Source organism: Mus musculus, chromosome 6 (genome assembly GCF_000001635.26).
Source record: "Mus musculus strain C57BL/6J chromosome 6, GRCm38.p6 C57BL/6J".
Lineage (NCBI taxonomy): Eukaryota > Metazoa > Chordata > Mammalia > Rodentia > Muridae > Mus > Mus musculus.
The window spans coordinates 18089381-18113477 of record NC_000072.6 but is presented as its reverse complement, the minus strand read 5'-3'; the positions used below and the strand labels follow the sequence as shown (position 1 = coordinate 18113477).

Below are 24097 nucleotides of genomic sequence, written 5' to 3'. Positions count from 1 at the left end.
GAGAGGCCAAAGGCCATAGGGAGAACCCATAACTATTATTCTGCTAAATGGACATAGTATAAACCAACTCTAAATTTTATACATAAATTAATACTCTCAGCCCTCATCAGAGAAGCTTCTATTTGCAGTAGATGATAATTAACACAAGAACCACAACTGACCAAGAAGCAATTAAGAGATTATAGATTATTTATCCCTTCATGGGACATCCATAGCACATCCTCTTCTCCAAAAGCTCATGAATAATTACATAAAAGAAGGTGTAAAGACTGTAAGAGCCAGAGGTATTAGATGAATATAAGGAAACAGTGTCTGTACACAGCAAAACATATGAACATCTAAACTCAGTGATTGTAACAGAATGCACCAGCCCCATGTAAGTTCAGACCAGATCAAAGCCCATCATGGAAATGGAAGACAAGCACAAAATCCAACCCCTACTGAAGAGCTGTTGGTAACTGATAGCTGCTGGGAGAGAGGCAGTCAGCTTCTTCTAAAAGTGTTGCTTCAGTTATTCAACCACATTCCAAGAAGGCTATACATCCTTGAGCATCATATTTTGGAATTGATATATTTGAGATCATATTTTGGAATTGATGGTTAAAAAAAGAAGAAACAAAAATGGCATAGGTTTGGGTAGGGAAATGGGGAGAATCTGAGATGACTGGTAGGATGAATAGAACCAAAACACATTGTATGAATGTTTCAAAGAATGACATTTTTAAGAAAAAATAAAAGACCTAAGTTATGGTACATAACAGAAATATGTGTAAATAGTCCCTAAGATATCAAAGAAGATAAAGATTTTCTATAATGGCAGCTAAACTGGAGTATACATGCTAAGTAGAGATGTTGACAAATCACAGAACACATTATAAGTTAAGGAAGTGGGGGGGAGGGCATGGGGGACTTTTGTGATTGCATTGGAAATGTAAATGAAGAAAATACCTAATTAAAAAAATAGGAAAAAAATAAGTTAAGGAAGGAGAGTTACTTGAAGCAGACAAACCAGAAGTGTAGAGCCTACAGAGGTCCTGTGTGACTAGCTGGTAAGGACCAACACTATCTGAGCATGGCATGGGTAAGGGTAACCTGAAAGTAGTAGCAATCAAACTGAAGGATAAAAGCAGATATAGAGACATTCTAGAGAAAATAGCATCAAAATAATAATACGGCAAGTTGAAGGTTTATGTGAAGCATCAAGATTTGGCAACCAACTGAATGTGTCAGACAATGGAAAAGAATACAGAGATATGTGCGAACAGGCTAAACACTTTCACTGGGAATCCAATATTTCTTAAACTAACTCAATAGAAGATATTATTTATGATCAAATTAAAGGCTAACACACACGCGTGTGTGTATACATATATATATATATATATATATATATATATATCACATAAATTGTATATGAAACTTCTCTAAAGAATGTAATAATAGAATATAAAGAACAAAATTATGTCAGTTACAGGAAAATGGATGAAACTGGATATTTTACTGAGCAAATTAAGCCAGTCTCAGAAAGATAACCACCGCATGTTTTATTTAGGAATTCTTGATTTTATACAGACATAAAATCATGTATGTATAGTAACAGGGAAGCAGAAACAAAATTACCAATCAGAATGAAGAGAATTATGGAGAAAAAATATGGTCAAAGCACATTATATCCTTATGTGAACATGCCTCATACAATGTAGTACAATGCAAAATCAGTATACAATGAAAAGCAGAGAAATTGGAAAGACAGAGGCATTCAATTGATTTTATAGTAAAATCTAATATCACAGCAGACAAAAGCACACCCATCTTCACAAAACTGCATCATCAAGCCTTTGTTTTGATCCAAATATGGCAACGATTAAAATAGATTGTTATTTCACAAAAATATTATCCTTATTCCAAATTACTTGATCTTGCAGCTTTGTCCAACCTCAGTTGGCCACAAGTTGGTTGTGTGCTTGCATGGTGATAACTCTAGGTTCATTTTTCGGTTCCATTAAGCTATACCACAAAGTCATGAATACAAGCATAAATAGTCTTGAAATTGAGTAAAGTAATCCTCACTTTATTCTTCCTTTTCTCAGAATGTTCTCTAGTTCATTTGCATTTTTATATAAGTTTTGGAATAATGTGACCTACATTTATGGATTCTCTTGTTAGATAAATCCCAAAACCTTTCAAATAAGTTGTATATAAATAATTTCCAAATGTGTACATGTATAAAATAAGCTTTCTTGAGCTCCTTCTTAAACATCCACCCACCTATTTTAAACCTTCCCTTGGACATTTGATTTTTCAATTAATTTAGGGATATTCACTATATCTTCATATTTATTCTGCAATTTCCTACTGTCTTAGTAAATAACACCAGTAATTAGTCAAGTGTTTAAACAGAAAAACATCAGTAAAGGGGATAAAGCATTTATAATACACACATAGACACACAATCTTTCAATATCATAAAAAATATTTTAGCATTTGGTCATGAAGTAAAATCCAGTATTGTGGCCCACAAAAGCACACCCATCATACAATCTCTTCATAAACCTCCAGCTTCAGGCATCTGTTTTTGTTAAATGGAAACAGTATAGGGGTCTTAACCAAGTTTGTTTTTTCTGCCAGTTAAAGAATTAAAAGGCAAGGATAAAGTCTGAAGCATGATAGGCAGCGGCAGTGAAATCCCAAGCACTGTAGACAGAGCCAGCAGGCATTTATTGGGGTTAGGAAACACACACATGCAGCAGACACAGAGAAAAGCCTCTCTGCAAAGTGTGGTGGAGGTGAGCACTTCGGGCAAAGGGAGAAAGATGATGAAATAAATTGTTAAAGGGCACACAGCTATAGCTAATAAGTCTACCCGTAAAGAATCTAATTGTTTTAATTCCAGAAATTAGCCACACTATAACTTTCTGCTTTGAGGGCACTTAAAATCGTCAACTGCCTTGTTTGGTTGTATATATTCTCTCTCCTGATTAATATGTGACTCCATTAGGTACCGTGGTTTGTCTTTAACGCTGTGTCCTCTAAAAGCCTAGTTCTGGACTGTAGCTGACCATGGCAGTGTGTGACTTCGATGTAAGTATGATGATGGTGTGTGACTTTAAGCAGGTGACTCTGGAGGTCAAGGCAAAATTTACAGTAGCCTTTTGCTGCATAGTAAGACAACCTTCTGAAACGCACACACACAAAACAATACAGTTGTGTCAGACTACACTTAATAATTCATATGTACTCAATTAATACAAATTAATACATTTAGATAGACTAGTCTTCCTTCCTCCCCCAAACTAACCTAGTTAAAAAGATCTTTGAGAACTGAAGTGATTTGCTAAAAAAAAAAGAAAAGAAAAAAAAAACCACTTCAAGAGATTTCTCAGCGGTTCTCAACCTTACTAATGCTGCAACCTTTTAATATAGTTCCTATGTTGTAACCCCAACAATAAAATTATTTAATGGCTACTTATGAGTCATAACATAAATATCTGTTTTCTGATGATTTTAGGTGACCTGTGTGAAGAGATTTCTTGACCCTCTACCAGAGGTCACAACCCAATGGTCGAGAACCACTGTTCAAGCAAAAATAAATAAATAATAAAAATCAAGAAAGAATTATACATGGTTAGCTTTTTAAGTCATTGAGATAAGTACTCTATTTTTTTAAACCAATTAACTTTCGTGGGGGGTGGGGGGAGTCTAATAGACGTGTCATCAACATCCTATCAATATGATGTAGAAAAGTGGGTCTGACCTTCAACTGCTTTCACCTGAAGCTGTTGGTATTACATGCTCTGGATATTTGAATCGTTGTGTTCTTCCAAGGCTTCCGATTCTCTCTTTGCCGATATTCTCCTCTCATGAGTGACTTTTTGTGCTGGGGCATCTAATGAGTCACAACAGGAGAGTGTTTTGAGGGTTGGCTTTCTAACTCTTAAGCTGAGACCTCTGGTCACATGGAAGTCAAAGTATGGAAGAAAGATGAGGTCTTCTGGCGGCTTCTGGCAAGTCCCTGTGGTACTCGTTCGTGACATACTCTAGCAAATAAGAGTTTGTCTTATAAGGCACTTATTTCTGATGGGAGTCCATCTCACCCAGCACACTGTTCTTGGAGAGAAAAAGATCCTTCGTATTTAGCTCGTTCCACTAGTGTGCAGTCTTTGAAGTTCAAGAATGTAATCAAACAATTTATCTTATTTTTATTTTTTTAATGAAACAACGTCTCTTAAAGGAGTTGGAAGTACCACGGAAGAGGAGAGAGGAGCGGCAAGCCTTCGTGAGATGTGACCCCATCAGGTTCCGGTGTGAAAGGCCAGCTCGTGGGCGGAGGAAGTGGCTGTGAGCCGCTCTGCGCCTGCGCCAGAGGTCCCAGGCGCTTGCGCAAGGCCACGCTCGCTCAAGCTCTGATAGTGCGCAGGCACCGGAAGAACAGCTTGGAGCCATGGCAGCGGGCACACTGAGGGGCTTGGCAGTGGCTGGTGGAGGCGAGAGCAGCGATAGTGAGGATGACGGCTGGGATATTGGGTATCTCGACCGGTCCTCTCAGGTAGTGGAGAAGGCAACTGCTGGACCTCACCCGTTTGGGGCCTCCCGTGGCTTTCGGGAGCTAGGCCTAGACACGTGGACCCAGTTTTCCCCTTCGTGCCCAGCTCCCTAACTTTTTCCCAGAGCTTTGGCTTAAGCGTGTTTCAGGTTATTAGGCCAACCAGCCAAATGCCCCCTTGTTTACCAACCGCGGTTTTCATTGGTTGCATCCTTTAGGCCACAGACGTAGTGTCACCTGGATTTGGCTCATCTCATCTTTGCCCATTCCCTGTAAAGACAATTTTAGACAGATTTGTCCCGTATTTCGTTTGCAGGCCAAAGCAGAAACAACCCTATGTAGTTTGTTTGTTTTATTGTTTTATTGTTATTTCCTGATGCATTGTAGATGAAGATATACATTAATGAGAAATTTAACTTCCTGCTCTTTTAGAAATTAAAAAGGTCTTTACCCGTTGAAGAGAAGAACGAGACATTTAAGAAAGCACTGACCACCGGAGATATTTCTTTAGTTAAAGAACTCCTGGATTCTGGTGAGAGTCTGGGAATCTTGACAAATGTATCATTGATTAACTTCATTAGAGCACCTACGTTTTTAAAGTTTGTGTCGGCTTTTACCTAATGAGCGTTAACAGTTGTGTTACCCATGTGTTAGTTGGCTTCTTGTCTTCCTGACTTCTTTCTTCATCTACCCTCTTACTTGGAATGGGTCTAAATGCTTTCCATTGGTTCTTGAACCTTTAAGAAGCCTGCCTCTGACTAATCTTACCCCCACCTTGGTTGTCCTTTTTAAAATATTTACTTTGCTATATAATATGCTTCTTAATTCTTTCAGGTTCTGTCTCTTTCTACATTATGTTTTGGTGGTCTAAGGCCTGAGTCGAATATCAAAATGAATATCTGGATATTCTAGTTTCATGGCCTATTCAATGTGATTTCTTGGGGATGTTATATAAGCATTTTTAGAGCATCAGTTCCTTTATGTAAAATACAGTTTTATCCCAAGTCTCATAATGCTTTCTTATAAATTAAGTACAATTTTTTTAAAAATTACCTACACATACAAATTAAATTGTTGATCCTAGTGGTTGAAATTATCCAAGGGCTAACAAGTTCAAGACACAAAATACATACACAACTATGAGGTTGTGGACAGCAACTGTTTCTCTTCTATGCTAGAGACAATATACCATCTAATGAAAATACATCATTGCAAAACAAGATCAGGTTTTGATTAATAACCATGATATTTGATGGCTCTTTAATATTAAATAAGCTACCAAACTTTTGTAGGTTTCAGTTTTCCCCCTTTTTAAAAAGGATAGCAGCATTGTATTCAAGGATATTGAAATTAAAATTAGAAAAAATAACATGTAAATAAAGCCTTAGAATAAGGTTTAAGTCAATATTAGGTTAAGATGTGTAAGCAATATGTAAGTCTTAGGTGTTATTTTTGTAACAAATGGGGAAGTTTGCTATTCACCTGACAATGTTCAATAAGAGTTAAATAAGGAAATTAGAGGACTGGACGTGTACATGTACTGAGCATGGTGATAGTTGGGGTAGAATAGGCAGACGTTTGTTTCAGAAAAGAGAATTTTTTTCTCAGAATAGTGTGACTAGGAATGTTGAGGGTGCTGGAGGAGCATGAAGTACTAGGGGTTAGTGTGATGGTGGGCAAATGAGAAGCTTCAGCCTCTTGCAAAGAGCCAACTGCTAAGTAAGTGCTCAGCCATTTGAAATTTGTCTTTAATTACAATACATTTTAAAACTCATCTTAAAAAAAAACAAAAATAACTGTGTAGGTATAAGGAGAAGGTCTTTTACTTTTGCTTCCACAAAATAAGTGTTAGAAGTGATAACCAGTGAGAATTTTTATACCAGAGTTCAATGTTTACTTCTCTGTTGTCATGTGTTTTATTTCTATCTTTGATCACAGTTTTGCTAGCAACTGCCAAAGAAAAGAATAAGGAAATATGATTGTTTTTCTAAACTCATTTTCTGACTATCACATCATCTTACAGAGGAAAAATTGTTAGGAAAGACAAACAGAAGCTCAAGCATAGAATTCAGTACTGCATTTCCCCAGTAGTTACAATATGCATCATAAGAGTTTGACTAAGACGGCTGGAAATGTACTTTTTTAGTCTTCAGTGTCTTAGTGCTTCACCAAGAAAACAGTCAGCTCTTCAGAGCATTTCCTCAGTGACATGACTTTTATCTTTCTAAGGAGAATGCTATAGCAAGAGACCATGAAAAATCTGTATACTATAAAACGTTAAAGCCAATGCTGTTAACTATATAATTTCTTTGAAACAGAAAGCATTCTCTTTTCTTCCCTGAAATTAGTGATTATTTTTAATTAATTTTTAATTTTATTTGTATAGGTGTTTTGACTGTCTATATGTCAGCAGCTACACCTACAAATCACCATATGGGTGCTGAGAATTAGACCCAGGTCTAGAAAAAGAGTCACTGCTCTTAACTGCTGAGCCATCCCTCCAGCCTCTTGGTCTCCAAGTGTCACTGAGAAATTACCACTTTACTCTTAATATCCTTAAAGGAAGTGGTTTAAATAATTTAATGGGTTTGGGTTCATTCTCTTACTGTGTCTTTGTCCTTGTAACACAGATTCTAGATTTCTTAATCCTAGGTTAGCCCAACATTTTTCTGTTTGTCTTATATTGCTAGGCCAGTACTTTTGAGAAAATTCCTAATAATTCAAGAGAGTTGTAGTGTTAATGGCTTGAAGATTTTTATTGCTGTCCTTTCTTGGCAGTTACTACCTGTCTCTGTCACATTCTAAATGTTATGTCTATCAGTATCTGCATCTCTATCTGTAATGTGTGTGGATGTTTTATCTGTCTGAATGTCTGTGTACATGCATGCAGTACCACAGAGGTCAGAAAAAGGCATTGCATATCATAGAACTGGAGTTAAAGTTGGTTGTGAGCTGCCATATGGGTGCTGGGAATTGAACCAGGTAAGTCCTATGAAAGAGCAGCCAGTGCTCATAACTTTTTATCCCTCTCTCCTGCTCTGTCCCATCTAAATACTACTAATTCAAACTTTATTTTGTATTCAAGCCCTGACATTTCAGACCTCTCCTTATTCTAGCTCACTGCTTGTTAATTAATTTTTTAAAGTAAAACTTGATGGTAAGTTTTTGCTTGTTCTTTTAATCACACCTCAAAGTTATTTTAAATTACAGTGATACTATCTTTAAATTTCCTTTTATTTTACTTCTAATTCCTCTCTTTTCCGTGTTCTGGGTTTTATTTTTTTATTATGTACTTCTAGCTTCCTATTGGTTCCCTTGCCTTCTGTTTCATTCCCACCAGTTGTATTTTGTGTTTATAATATAGATATGGTAATACTGAATCATGGATTACAAAATGAAGGCTGCATTTCTCAGAGTTTTATGATCTAACCTAACTTTCAGTCATGCTTCATAAGTTATCCATGGGTTAAATTGCATGTTGGTAAGACGTTAAGGGTCTCTTGGAGACATATGTAGCATTTGAAACCATAAAGATGTATGATATTTCCCAGGCGTAATATTGTCACATAAAAGACATATAACCTCCACAAAATCTTCCCCAATACCACCATAGAAAATATCATAGAAAATTTTTATATTACAGGTGCTATATTTATTATGTGGTAAATATTAGTCATATTGGGTCTCATTGAATGTAGTGCCACCATGAAACTGAAGGTAGCAAATTTTATTAATACCAATTCATGTAGTTTTTTAAGCCTTTCTTATCAAGAAACCTTTCTGAGACATGTATATGGTAGCTGAAAACCATCTGTAACTCCATTAAAGTTCCTGGACTTCTTATGCCCCCTTGTCTCTCGGCATACCGGTGGTATGTATACATTTGTACAGGTAAACATTCATACATGTGTGTATTGCATTTTATATATAATACATATAAATTATAAATATATAATATATAAAATTATACATAATTATATGTATACACACAATTAAGAAATTAAGTCTTTAAAACAGATGTTCTCCTCATGGATAGGCATTAATGTGGACTCCAGCTTCCGCTATGGATGGACCCCTCTTATGTATGCCGCTAGTGTGGCCAATGCAGAGCTGGTTCGCTTCCTTTTGGACAGAGGTGCTAATGCCAGCTTTGATAAGGGTAAGTAAAATGCTTGAGAAAATTTAACTGACAGTTTACTGTGATTCTTTGACTTCTAAACAAAAGTTATACTAAGTGAAAAATTAAAGTACTTTAAGCAAAAATCTATTAGTTGTATAGGGATATGAAAACTCAAACTTAAATATACATGTTTTTAAAAACTGCTTCTCCAAGAAAATAGATTGCAATGCATAGTTTTTGTTATTTTTATGACAGGTTATATTAATGTGTACTTTTAAATAACATGCTAGGTATTTTTGTTTTTAAAGGAAAGTCACTGAAAGCAATATCAAAAAGCCAGTAATTTTGTGAAAAACTATTTGAAATTTGCTTTGTATACTTGAAAACAAAGTTTTTTCATAGATCGTTTATTAAGACTGTTTTTTTTTTTGTTATTCAACAACTGTTGCTTAGTACTGTGAGTCCGTTCTAAAAAGCAATGGTATATACGTAAATGCAGTTTGGTTCATTGAAGCAGTGACGCCACCTCACTAAGATGTTGCTAATAGATATTTGAATTCATTTCATCTTTGAGGTAATAAGTTTGGGTGAATTCACAGAATAGAAATGACAAAACTCAAAAACAAAAAAACAAAACCAAAACCAAACAAACAAAAAAGAACACACTGAGAGGTGGAGGGACCAGAAAGATGGCTCATCAGGCAAAAGCACTTGTTGCCAACCCATGCCTGCTTATGTGAGTTTAATCCCTGGAATCCACATGATGGAAGGAGAGAACCAATTTCTAGGAGTTGTCTTCTGACCTCTGCACTAGTACAGTTTACAGACAAACCTCCAGGATTGTTAGAAGTGAAGTAAAATCAGAGACTGTATCATTATTTTCCAATCCCAAATTGAGCAGACAGATTTGTATCTATGAAAACTTCACATGCATGTGATGGATGTAGATATTCACATTCATTGTGTCGAACCACTTTCTATTCTCCTGAAGAAATGCCAATAAGTGAAGAAAGTTACGATATGAATTCAACATAATTTAGAGGTGCAAAAGAGCCTTTGCTAAGATGGTGAGATATGCATGGAGAGATAGAGATGGGAAGAGGTTGAGAATTTTAAAGTTCAGTACATGCTTAGGATGGTAAAGAAGGCAATTAGAAGCACTTCCTAATGTGTGAGGACTTCTTTGCTTTTCCACTCATATAGACAAGTTAACCATTTTGATAAGTGCTTGTTCTGCTCGTGGCTCAGAGGAGCAAGTCTTGAAATGTGTAGAGTTACTACTTTCAAGAAATGCGGACCCAAATACTGCTTGTAGGTAAGAGCCTCTCTTTTTCAAATACTCTATCAACCTGTTATACATGTGATAAAATGAATATTTAAAGGTCAATAACATTGTTTGCTTGGCCAAATGGTGAATGAAAATGCGTCATAAAGTCACAGTTCCATTGACTATTATTATCAAAAGGAGATAACATGAGGGCAAACTTTTGGTAAATTTGAAATTACAAAGTAACAGAACTATAAATCTTATTTCCTGTGAATCATAGTCTCACAAGAACATGTTTGTTGAGTGATGTATGGTAGTAAAGTTGCTCAAGTGTTTCTCTCCAGGTGAGAATTAAGAGTTTGGGTCTGGCACAGTGCTTGGCAATTATGTCGTGAATGTACTGCTCCTGCGGATGACTCGAGGTCAGTTCCCAGAACCACAGCTCACAGCAAACTCTGTCTTCAGTTCCAGGGAATCCAACACTCTTTTCTGGACCTCATAGGCACTTGCACACACATCCACCCCCCCACACACACACACATAATATGTATACACATAAGTAAATCAATGACTAAATAAGTATTTCTTAAGAGAATTCTTTTATTTATACCAATACTAAGAAAATGCATAAAAGTATTTCCCTTTTCCTACAACTTTATCAGTTGGTCAGGTTATTGTATATATGGGATAGTACTATATACAAACAGTAAATGAACCACATATATGTTGAAAATTCACTAATAATAAAAATAGATTACTTGAAAAAAATGTTTTAGTTGGCTTCTTGCCTGACTTTATTTTCTAGTCAATTTTTCTACTAAATCTCTCCTTTTCTTTTAGCTAATCTTAAAAATAAAGAAAGTAGGAATTAGTATACATAAAATAAATGCCTAGTATTGATAGAATCATTCATAAATTATTACAAATAGTTACTATCCATTGCCTCAATTGTTGTAACAATTGTTCTGAACTCTGAAGATTTCTTCCTAATTTAGTTTGCTATCTATGAGACAAATTAGCAGCCTTGGAAAGTACTTACATAGCATTTCTATATCTAAAATAAAAAATATTTTTATCTCTGGAGTACTTCTCAAGCAAGATCTATTTTGCTTTCCATACCACCATGGCAATCTCTAAAGATACTTTTTATTGTTATATCTCAAAGATATTTTTAACATTTAGTAGCTAGAGGTCAGGGATGCCCAGTAAGATACCCTATAATACATACAAAATCCCGTGCAAGCAATAGATTTCTAACCCCAGAATGTAAACAGTATTAATGTTAAGAACCCCTGATCTAGTGTTAAAAAGGTCAAGCCATATAGATAATCATGGGGCGAAGGGACATCCTCTTAGAGACAGGGGGAGGGGGAATGGGATGAGGAACTGTGGGAGGGTGGACTGGGAGGAAGTAATGACTGGACTGTAAAAAAATAAAAGTAATAAAAAAAATTAAAGATTAAAAGAGTAGATATTAAAACTAGCTGCAAATATTTAGCTTACCACTTCATAGGAATATTTTTATTTTCTTTAGAATATAACTCTTAAATGTAAATTTTGGATCTGGTTGTATCTTGAAATTGAAACAAATGATTAAAACATATAGTTAAATCAAATTCGTGGGTGCTGTCATTTAGATTTGTACCTTTGGAGATGACTTAGATAAGATTTGCCTCTCTGGATTCAAAGGAACAGAGTTTGCTATGCGTTTTTCAGTTTTTGTTTTTGCTTTTTAACTTTCACTGCTTTCACAAGATATTATAGGTAGTAGCCAGGACATGGTAGTACATCCCTGTTAGTCTTAGCTTGCAGGATTTTGAAGCAGGGAGATTATGAGTTCAAGGTCGAACCTGTTCCACTTACAGAAAGACTGTGCTAACAGTAAGTGATGAAAGCTTTGTCCATTACTGCCTAGCTTATAAGCATAATAAAGGAGATGACAAGCGAGCCAGTGTCTTGGGATCTTCTATTCTGCCTCTAAGAATGAGATATCATCTTTCAGAAGTTTGTATATAAAATGCGGGGAAGGCCTGAAGAAAATAAGGAATTAACTCATTTGTTAGATTTTAGGAGTCTAAACTTTTTTATATATACTTTTTATTAGGTATTTTCCTCATTTACATTTCCAATGCTATCCCAAAAGTCCCCCATACCCTCACACACACTCCCCTACCCACCCACTCCCAATTCTTGGCCCTGGCGTTCCCCTGTTCTGGGGCATATAAAGTTTGCATGTCCAATGGGCCTCTCTTTCCAGTGATGGCCGACTAGGCCATCTTTTGATACATATGCAGCTAGAGTCAAGAGCTCTGGAGTACTTGTTAGTTCATAATGTTGTTCCACCTATAGGGTTGCAGACCCCTTTAGCTCCTTGGGTACTTTCTCTAGCTCCTCCATTGGGGGCCCTGTGATCCATCCAATAGCTGACTGTGAGCATCCACTTCTGTGTTTGCTAGGCCCAGGCATAGTCTCAAAAGAGACAGCTAAACTTTTATAATAAAAAAGAACGATTTGAATCAACTCTCTTGGTTAGTTTTGCTAAACATGAGTAGAAAGCATAAAAGTTGCAAGTAAATATTGAATTTCCTATACTTTTATTTGCTAGAAGTCTTTTGGGATGGTACCATGGAATTTCTGCAATGATTTTTTTAATTACATAAAATTTATATCCAGTAAATTATTTACATTTTTGTGTATAATGAACTGACTGAAACAGTATATGCTTGTGTTATCCACACTCTAAATCAGAACATTTCTAATCTTCCTTTACTTGTACCCTTTCCTGTAACATTCCCTTCTTTTAGTAGCTAATGTGTCATCTGTCACTGGTTCCTACACCTATAACCATTTTAGTCTATATTATATGAATAGAATTGTTTGATATTGTATGTGTCTAATTTCTTTTACCAAAGATAATGAATATTAGTTTCTGTGTTGTATATGTCAGTGATATATTCCTTGGTATTCCATCCTATGACTAATTTTGAAAGAATCATGAACTCTTTGTATTGTGGGTGTGGTTGTTTGAATCATAAATGCTACCATAGTCTTGAGCATTTGAATACTTGGTGTCCAGTTGGCATTGCTTGTAGAGGCTTGGGAAGTGTAGCCTTGAGAGAAAGTAAGAGTGGGCTTTGAGTGGTTAAAGACTGGTGCCATTCCTTTAGCTCTCTCTGCTTTGGGCAGCTCAAAAGTCTGAGCCCTCAGCTTCAGCTCAAACTCCATGCTAGCTGCTTATTGCCACCCTTCCTTGCCATGTCAGACGTTCATCCCTTTGGAACCATAAGCCAGTTAAACCCTTCCCTCTATATGTTAGTTGCTTTAGCCTTTTATTTTACTACTGCAATAGAAAGAAACTTATAGTAGAAAATGTTTAATCTTAGCCGGGGAATTTTGCCCTGCCTTTGATCATTTAGTTCCCAGATAAAAGAGACACGAGTTTTATTATTATAATAAGCCTTAATCAGCACTAGATCTTGGCAGATGACTGCACTCTATGCTATTAGAATCTACTTCCCCATCAATAACCCCAAATTATAACTTGCTGTGTTCCTTTTGGGCTGCTCTTAGCTACAGTTGGCCAGCCTTGATTGCCATGTATTTATAATTTATAACTCCCTTACCCTATGACTGCTACCTCAACTCTTCCCCTTTTTCTCCCCCTTGTGGTCTCATCAGACCCCAAGTCCAGGAACCCAAGATCCCTGCCTATCTCTCTTCTATCAGCTACTGGCTATAGGCATCTTTATTCACCAATCAGGGATAACTTGGGCAAGGTTTCATAGTGTCATGTAGGTATGTCCTTTGGGTGTGTGTAGACTCTCCCTGGGAGCAACCAGAGCTTGGGGGCTAGTATTTAGCATTATGGATGCAAGCAAAAGACCAAACCATAACAGAAACTAATACACTGGTATGGTTAAATAAAACTAGTAAAATAAAATAAAATTGACTGGCTTAGAAATTGAAAGGGCAATATATATTTGTGTATATATATAAATTATATATGTGTATATATGTATATATATGTGTGTAATGTGAGTATGTATGTATATACGTATACATATATGTGTGTGTATATAGATACATATATGTATGTACATATATATAATTTCTGTAAAGTTCTTTGCTGACTTTGAAAAGCAGAATTTAAAGCATTTTAACACCAAGCCTGGGGACATGAGTGGTAAGAGCATTGGCAGCCTTGCATCTTTCTCCACCCCTGCCCGCCTACGTGTGCACAGGAACCTTGGGTGCTTCCTTTGGGTAGCACTGACTTTCGCACACCTATATGTAACCTGCCTGCGTATTAGGAGATTGTGTGTGGTGCTTGTGATCACTGTTTGCACTACTGCAGCAATGACTTTGTGTGGGTGCTGTCTTGTTTCCACCAAATGTTTGTGTTTGTTTTCATTTTCCTCTTCTGTAGCCATTATAGTTCATTGTTGTATTTTCCTCCCTCTTTCCTTTTCTTCTTCCTCTCATTCCTCTCTCCCTCCCTCCTTTCTTCCTTCCATTCTGTCTGGATTCATCTTTTTAGACTATTTAGGAAAAATACTTTATATTGTTTGATAAAGTTCAGATCAAGTTGTTGGTGTGTAGTGAGTGGAACTCTTGTTGTGGGTGACATGAACTTCAAGTGTTCTACCTTCATTATCGGCTGGAACTCTTTCTGCCTTTCTCCTCCAAGAGAAGGCACCCAGGAACCTAGACTATCCCTATCAGAGACTCCCTAGTCTTGTACATCTATGAATTCTAAACTCTTTCCAGAGTCAACATCCTCTCCATGTTTGTTGCCCTGAGTTGTGGTGGTGTTCTTCACTTACCCATTCATTGACATAGGAGAAAGTTTTCCAGCAGTTCTCTTACAAAGAAGCTAAAACTAAAAACAAATATAACTTAGCCTTTTTATAGTGGGCCTTTTATTTTTGATCTACAAACTGAAATTTTTTTCACTTAAAGGTAAACATTTACTATCCAGAGTTTTCTTGAGACAGGGTTTTGTTATATAGCTCTGGCAGGTTGGAACTTGCTGTGTAGACCAGGCTAGCCTCAGCGTCATAGAGCCTCTATAGTGCTGGCATGAAAGGTGTATGTCGTCATGCCAGCTGTATAACAGTTCTTAGCTGCTCCAATACTTTTGCTGCTTCTCCTGCTGCTGAATTCTTATGTAAGTAAATAACTAGATGTTCAAGTCTGGAACTGATAAAATGGCTGAATGGGTAGAAGTGCTTGCCCTGCAAATCTAATGAGTGCTCCAGGAACCCACGTAATGGTGGAAGGAGAGACCGTATCATTGCCACATGCTTATTATTGGTACAGGCCTTTCCATACTCATGCAATAGACACATTGCGTTAGTTCACCAAATCTCATTTACCTTCGACCCGTTGCTAAAATGGGGAGTTAATCCCGTTTACTTTTCTGGTTTCCTTTTAAAATTACAGTGCTACTTTTTATAATTTATTATTCCCTGAAAATATTTCAAACCCTAAGTCAGAACTTCTCTAATACAGTAAATGTGCCACCCAGATCGGTCAGTGCCATTGTATGAGCTCTGTGAGCCTTTTCTGTTGGTAACGGGGCTCCTGCCTCTTCTTAAGGACCAAGGGTGCCAGAATGTAGATTTTAAAACTTCCTGTGGGAAAATAGGAGGCATTCAATTCATTGTATGTCAGTGAAAATTGGCTCATTCTAAAAGGTGCCTGGGACATTACCAGTTCTGGAATCATGGTTGGAGGTGGGACATGAAAATTTGTTTTTCAACCTAGAAGATACGATCCCTTTGAGTGCCAACTTAATTTGTCATGGGTAGGATTTATCAAGCCCTTTGCTGGGTATATCCCAGGACTGTTAACTTAATTCTGATGTTCCAGGCCATTTTCCCGCTGGCTTTTGTGAACTGGAACGGGTCCTCGAGCCAAAGCGTGTGTAAATGTCAGCTCTAGAGTTCTGTTCAGCGAGGATTCCTGGCTATGTTTGCTTTTGGGAAAATTTAATTTTTTAATACAGATGCTTTAAGTGCCTTCATAGCTTTAGTACAAATTATTTAGCCTACCATGTCTACAAGGAGAAATTAACATCTTCTGGTTTTAATTTCTTTTTATAGTTATGACTATTTTAGTATCTACTCTGTTTCTTTATTTTTTCTGTGTAAATTTATAGTTTTTTCAAAAATATGAATTTGACATTTCATAAGGTTTCCATGTTGATGCAAAGAAATCTACTTCATTCTTTAATTCTCTATTTTTTCTTTCTTTCTTTGGGATTAATGGCAAAGAATTAACAACTTGAAAGTAATTTTTAATATTAATGCTCTAAGAAACCACAGTTATGTTTTTCTTAAATAATGTTGATTTAAACACTTAGCAGGCAGAGATTTTCTCCCACTCTGTAGGCATTTTTTTCTCTCTGCTCATAGTTCCTGTGCTGTGCAAATACATTTTCATTTCCTGGGTTCCATTAGGCCTGCACAGCCAGGGCCTTTTACCACTGAGCCACCTTATCAGACATGTTTTAAAGCAAACATTTATCTTAATATTTGCTGCCTTTCAAGCGCTGTGTTAATTGCTTTTAAATATGTTGTCTAAATAATGCTTATAAATCAGTGGTAAATACAGCTGACATTTTTATTGCTAAAGTAGTTATAACCCTTGTAAAAGCATGTTGAAACTTAATGGGTCTTGTTTTTAGAAGTTTTAAGATTTCCACCTAGTTTGATGAAATATTTTCATATGTGCATATATTTCATATACAATACATATATGAAATACATATATATTTCATTTATATGTATATATAGTATGTATATGTGATATATACATATGTATTTATATGTATATTTATAATGTGTTAATATATAATTTTTGTATGATTTTCATATCACGAATAATTGATAATATATTTTTATATATGAAATATATATACATGTACATATATATTTATATGTGTGATATACTTATATTTAGAAGATACTTTCTGGCAATTCAGATTTCTAAGCCAGGAGATAATAGTTTTACAAACTTGTGTGGCATCAGTAGATGTTTTATTACCATTGATAAATAAGGACACATTAACCAGTGTTCAAGGTTTTGACGTAATCATTGTGTGTTTATTAACTTGTTGAACATTATTACCCACTCTTAAAAGAAAGAAGAAGAAACCCTGGGAACATTTTTACCTTCTTTCTCAGAGTATAAATTCAGTTATAAATGTCATTGGAGCAGTTTGATAGACTCTAATATTGGCTTGCAATGAGAACGTGCTTCTACTTTAAATACAAATCTGGCACAGCTTGCTATTGATAACGCAGGCGGACAGAATCACAGTCTTCTTCAGACGCAGTTTTAAAGCGGCTAACGTAGAAAGCATTCTACTGGAAATGACCGTTTACTTCCTGATGGGTCTTTTTAAACCTGCATATAAATATTTGACACATTTTGGTGTGACTATTTAAATAACAAATAGATTCATGAAGTAAGCCCACGATGGAAGAAATTTGTTCTCTTCTTTCGGAGACAGTAGCTAAATAGTTTAATGAAGATCCACAATCCTTTCAAAATCAGAAAAGGACTTACATGCCAATGTATGCATGCACAATGTTCTGTTCACTCAAAAATCTTATGGGATCTTTGTGTCAATACTTAATAACTTTATCTTTGTTTGAAAACTCTTTAGGTGCCTTCACAGCTTTGCTACAATGTGTGAGTACATTGGCCTTACTAAGCATTACCATGTTGAAAGCATTAAGTTGTGTGTCATTTGACATTCTTGTGTCATACATCATATCTCATCAGACAGACTTCTAAGATTTGAGTGTCCACTTCATGTATTTCTAACTCTATAATTTTATTTGTATTTTCAGCTTTGTTTTTACAATAAAAGCATCACAGGTGATAGAGAGCAGAGCCTAAATGCTACCCTAACAGGGATATACATATTAATGCTGTGAAAGACTTCCAGAAGTAGATTACTTTCAAAGTTAATACATTTAAAATGGGTAAAGAATCCTCAAAAAAAAATATGTTTGCCAGTTCAAACTGTAAGCTCTCTGAAAGAACATCCATTTTACATCCTTGCCAATGTATACATAAGGTATGTGCACCCTTACTTGAGCTCTTACATCACACAGCAGCAGCGTGTACAGAGTCATGTCACCAGCGCTGTGCATACTTAATATACTGTATAAACTTGAAGCTCCTATTCCGTACCTAGGTTAACTGCAACATTCTTAAAACTGTTTCTTACTTCCTGGCCTCTGCTGTTTTCTATTGAAAAGTCAGCTGTTCATCTTATCGTAGATCTTTTAAGGTTTCCTTCCTAACCCTAGGTCCTTGGGGCCAGAATGCGTAAAGGGGAGGGTGCTTGTCACAAGATACTATTTTCCCATCCTTCCCACACTCCTTCTCCAGAGAGAAAAAAGTACCTGCCTTAAAGAGGTGAGCAGTGCAGAGCAGCTCATTGATGGCTTATGAAGTGGAGACTTCTCGAAGTCTCTTATTAGTTTGGAATTTATCAGTTGGTAAGATACTGCCTTTATCTCATTCTCTTCATGTGATTGGGATTTAGACCGCCACTCCACATCCTTTCTGCTTACTAACACTCTTTACTTCTTTATACATCCTTTTTTCTCTTCCACATCTTACAATGGTGTTCTCTCCTGCTATATTTTCCTTACCGCCAAATCTGTGCTAAGTTAGTGCATCTACTATTAAGTTTATCTATTAACTTATTATTTTTAGTTTTATAATTTCTGAGTACCTTATTACTAAATGTTCATATCTCTAATGAAATTTTTCTTTTAGATTTTCTTCTATTGAAAAATTTTATCATACACTGTTCAATCATGTTTTCTCTTTCCCCTACTCACTTACCTAGCCACCCAGCTTTGTTATTTGCAGTCTCTCTCTCTGTCTCTCCCTTTCTCCCTCCCTCCTCTCTTCCTTCCCTTCCTTCCTCTCTCATCCCTCCCTTCCCTTCTCCCTCTCTCTTTCAAAAACCAAACAAAAATAAGAACAAACCAGCAAAACTCCACAAAAAATGAAAAAACAAACAAGCAAAAGGCAAATGTTACTTTTTCCTGTAATTTTTTCTTTTGGGGGGGGTTAGGGGGAAGGGGCTTGCAGAGAGAGACTTTTTCTCTGTAACCCTGGCTTTCCTGGAACTCACTCTGTAGACTAGGATAGACTCAAACCTCAGACATTCCTTTGCCTCTGGCTACTTTTTCTTAAACATAATGATTAGTACTCTGGGAAGGTAACTTAGTTGGTAAGTGCTTGCTGCTTAAAGTACAGAAGTCTGAATTCAGTCTCCAGCACTCTTGTTAAGTGCTAGGCATGGTAGCCTGAGATTGAATCCAGTCTCCAGCACTCTTGTTAAGTGCTAGGCATGGTAGCCTGAGATTGAATCCAGTCTCCAGCACTCTTGTTAAGTGCTAGGCATGGTAGCCTGAGATTGAATCCCAGCACAGAGGAAGTAGAGACAGGCAATTGTCTGGGACTCACTGGCTACCCATCTTAGCATACTTGGGGCCTCAAATGTCAGCTAGACAGAACATGTCTCATAAAACAAGTAGATGGTTCCTGAAAAACAATCCCTCTGTACTTTACACATACATGTACACACACACACTAAAATATCAATCAAATTTATTCTAAACTTTATTTCTTATTTTTTAAGACTATTTTGTTGTATGCTTAGGGTTTTGTCCATTTGATTCTGTCTCTTAGAGGTTCTAGAAATATTTACTAGATATATTTCCTATATGTATTTGTACTAGTCTTCCAGAAAATGGTTTCTTCTAACTTCCATAATTAGTAGTTTTCTTAGAAGCAGGATGGACCATTTTAATGAAATAGAATATTGAGGTGACTCAGCTGGGTTTCAGGATCACCCCTACTGCTGATAGTCTTTACCAGTATCAACTCAAACCTGGGTACCTTAACTGAGCCATTCCCCTTTAGGAATAACAAGTGATAGATGCATGGGAATGCAAAAAATCCTCTTAACATTTGGTTCTGTCTTATTCTGAAGTCCCCTTCAGAAACACACATGTTGTTCAAGTTTAGGAAACAGAAAAATAAAAAGCCAAATAGACAACTTTACATATTCTGGGTCACAGTTTTTATTGTGCTATTCCCAGATGTGATTTTAACCACTGCATTTATTTACTGTTTCCAGATTCTTTTTGTATTTTATTTATCAGTGAAGCCTTTGAATTAGCATACAAAGTGATTGCTTTAATTATGGCATTTTCATACATATGTACCATTGCATGTTGTTCTTAACCCATCACTCTTCCTCACCACTCACAGCTCACTGCTCCTCCTGCCCTGAATAGTCTCTCAGCTGCTGTCCTGTGTGTGGATACCTTCACGTTCTGCTGTCTGCCTTTGTTAAGATTTTGTCTTCCTCTTCTACAGCCCTTCTCTATAATGCATACCACACACACACACACACACACACACACACACACACACACACACACCTTACATCTAAAGTCTTTGTATGAAAGAAAATGTGCGATATTTATCTGACTATGACTTACTTCACTCAAGACAGTGTCCATAAGTTCTAATGACTTTTCTGTATATTTGTGTTTTCATTTTTGTTTTACTGCTGAAAAATGGCATTTTATTTGTAGTATAATTTTCCTTAAAAAGCCATCTGTTGATAGCATCTACACTAGCTCCATTTTTTAGCTCTCCTGAAGAGAGCAGCAGTAAAATACTCTGTGCAAGTTTCTGTGGTAAGACTTTCAGGTTCATTGGGTATACTCAGGGGCGGGTTAATTAGGTCATGGGATAGATTGTTAGTTTTTATCGAGAAACACATGTACTGACCTCTACAGTGACTAGGCTAGTTTAGAATCCCAGCAGAAGTATAGTATGTATGGTTTCTCTTTTGTCTGTATTCTCACTTGCATTTGATGTGATTTGTATTCTCATTTGATAATTTTGATATACCAACTACATCTAGAAATTCATCTATTTCTTTTACTTTACTTTTACTTGCTCAATTTAGAGTAATACAGGTTTTTAAGGCATATCTTGATAATTCTATGAATTTTGTTGCTATCTATAGTAATGTTACCATTTTGTCTATAATTTTATTAATCTGTGTCTTCTATAGCCTTGCTTTGACTAAGGCTTCAAAAAACCCTTTGTTTCATTGAGTTTTGTGTTTCTTGTTCCCATTTTATTAATGTCTGGCATATTCTTAATTATTTCTTTACATCAATTGATTTCCATCTTTTTTATTTTTTCTTGTTTTTACCAGGCCTACCAAGGTATATCATTAAGTTGAGTATTTATTTGATATCACTTTGAATGTTTTAATGTAGGCATTTGCAGCTATAAAACTTTCTTCTTAGAAATGCTTTTATTGCATCCCATAGGTTTGGGTATAGTATATTGGTTAGTTTTTTATCACATTGACACAAGCTGTAATCAATCATCTAGGAAGAGGGAACTTCAGCTGAGGAATTGCCTCTGTTAGTACCTGTGGGCAAGCCTTCGGTGCATTTTTGTGATTAATGATTGATGTGGGAGAACCTAGCACACGTTGGATAGCATTGCTCCTGGGTCATTGCTCCTGAGTTACAGGAGAAAGCCACAGGAAGAAACCTGTGGGCAATGTTCCTTCATGGCTTCTGCTTTAGTTCCTACCAACAAGTTCCTGCCTTGGCTTCCTTTGGTAGACTGTGACCCAGAATATGTAAGCCAGATAAATCTTTTACTCCGCATGTTGCTTTAGGTCATGGTGTTTTGCCATAGTAATAGAAACCCTACCTAAGACAGTTCCAGTCTCATTTTCCTACTTGATTTATTTAATGACCAGTCTCATCAACCAATTGTTCAATCTCCATAAGTTTGTATGTATTTAATAGTTCCTTTACTGATGGTTTCTAGTTTTAGTCCATTGTCAGCTATAACATAATAAGTTATTTAAGTTTTCCTGTATTTACTAAAAGTTGTTCTATACCCTACTGCAGGATAATTTTAATTTCAATAGGCTACTAAGAAAAATATGGTGTTTTGATGGAATGTTCTTTCTCTCTCTATTTCTGTGTGTGTGTGTGTGTGTGTGTGTGAGAGAGAGAGAGAGAGAGAGAGAGAGAGAGAGAGAGAGAGAGAGACTGACTTAACAGCAATGAATCCCTTTAGTTTGTGCTTATCATGGAAGTTTTTCTTCCTTCGGCTATAACACATGGCTTCCTGGGCTGGCCCTCAATGTTTCAATGCTTGGGATGCATCCGTATTATCCTGGCTCTTGGGTCCCTGTCTTTGAATCTTTTGTAACTCTGATATGTTCACCTCTGTCTGGAATTGGTTCTTCTGTCTTGCTTCTTTTTGTCCACTAGGCTTTGCATTTTAACTAGACTATAGGATGGGGTAGTTCTTTTCCTGTCTGGTCTGTTTGGTAGTATAATGCCTCCTGAGTCCTGGATGGTCAACTCATTCTCTTGGTCTGGTAACTTTTCTTATGTGTTCTTTATTGAATGTATTATTTATGCCTCTGATCTGATGTTCTCTTTGTTCATCCCCATGATTAATAAATTTTGTCTTTTAATGGTGTCTCATTGATTTAATATATTATTTTGTACATTCTTGTTTTATTTGATAGACATTTCAAAGTCTATCGTGGCTTGTTCTTCATCCCTGATACTCTGTCTTCCAAGTAACTCATGATATAAGAGAAGCTTTCTACTGTATCGGTTTTGGGGATTTTTGTTTTGCTTTGGTGATGGTGGTGGTGGTGGTGGTGGTGGTGGTTTGTGGCTGTCTTAGTTACTTTTCTATTTCTGTAAAGAGACATGATGACAGAGACAACTTATACAAGGAGTTTATTGTGGCTAACAGTTTTCAGATGAGTCTGTGATGATCATGGCAGGAGCATGGCAGCAGGCAGGCAGGCAGGCCAGCCTGGAGCTAAAGCAGTAGCTGAGAGCTTATATCTGATCCACCAACACAATTCAGAGAGAGACAGGAGGGAGAGAGTGCTAATTGGGAATGGCATAGGCTTTTGAAACTTCCATGCCCATCCCCCATGACATATCATCCTTCCCAAACAGTTACACTTACTGGGGACCAAACATTCTAGTAATTGAGACTGTGAAGGTCATTCTCATTGAGACCATTGGCTTAATGATGTTTGTATTTCTCGATGTTCAGTTTTATTTATCTTTTCTCTTTTAAATTCCTCTTTCATATCCCATATTGGCTTCCTTATTTCACTCAGCTCTTTATTTGTATTCTCTTTGAATTCATTTAAGAAATGATTTATATCCTCTATGATTTTTCTAAGCTGTCTTATACTTGTCCCTTTGACCTCTTTGTGTGAGGTTTCATCTGATCTGCTTCATTGAGTTCATGACTACGGGATTAGTATTTTTAGAGGCATCATACTTCCTTGATTTTAGTCATATTTCATAAAATTATGTTTTGGGGTTTGTTGTATATCTGGAGTTATTTAATTGGTCTGATTTTTGTATCAGTTTTATTCTCTCAGTGGAAGTATTTGTAATGTTCTAGTGGGACAAGGTATAGTACAATTAAGGAGCATAGTACAGAAGCTAGACCTTCAGTCTGTGTATTTAGGGAACAAGGTGTGATCACCTGCTCTGCTCTCAAACTAGTATATTACAGGAAGAGCCAACTGCAGTGTTAGGTGGACACATTATGTGAAGATTGTAGCAATCAGTTTAACAGTCGTTTAATTTCAGTGACTATGAGAGGGGTGCAGGAAGAGGATCGATCATGTTGTATACTAAGATATTGTTGACTAAGGGTAGACATTGACAGAAGCAGGGTGATTGAGGATAGGAATAGTGTTACAGTAACTGAGAACAAAGGTAAGGGAGTTAAAATAAATGGAAAGGAGAAATTGGAGTCAACAGGATTTGAAGTGTCAGCTACTACCACAGAGCTTAGGAATTACTAAACCTTTGGGCAGTTATGATTCAGAAGAAAGAAGAAGAAGATAAGAGTTGTACAGAGGGAGAATAGCAGTGAGTGAACAATAGAAACCTCCAAAATGAGCATAAAATATTGCCAGGTAATATAAAAACTAAAACAAGATCTTTAAGTGATATTTGTGCACAGGTGAAGTTAAAATATTGAAAACTAATGTAAAGAGACAAAGTGAAATTAAAAGTACAGTAGATTTGACACC

At 36.4% G+C, this 24097-nt stretch overlaps 1 protein-coding gene across 2 annotated transcripts in view; it reads left to right on the top strand.

Annotated features, from left to right (window-relative positions):
* The first annotated feature begins 4416 nt into the window (after window positions 1-4416).
* Window positions 4417-24097, top strand: part of Asz1 (ankyrin repeat, SAM and basic leucine zipper domain containing 1) — a 58098-nt gene continuing 38417 nt past the window's right edge. Inside the window, exons 1-4 of one of the 2 annotated variants that reach the window (NM_023729.3) lie at window positions 4417-4546; window positions 4976-5075; window positions 8580-8702; window positions 9867-9978. In NM_023729.3, the coding sequence (NP_076218.3) occupies window positions 4442-4546; window positions 4976-5075; window positions 8580-8702; window positions 9867-9978 (440 nt within the window). In that variant the 5' untranslated portion in view covers window positions 4417-4441. Of the gene's footprint in view, window positions 4547-4975; window positions 5076-8579; window positions 8703-9866; window positions 9979-24097 lie in introns of those variants that run through there. The other variant, XM_006505176.3, reaches the window with a different exon arrangement.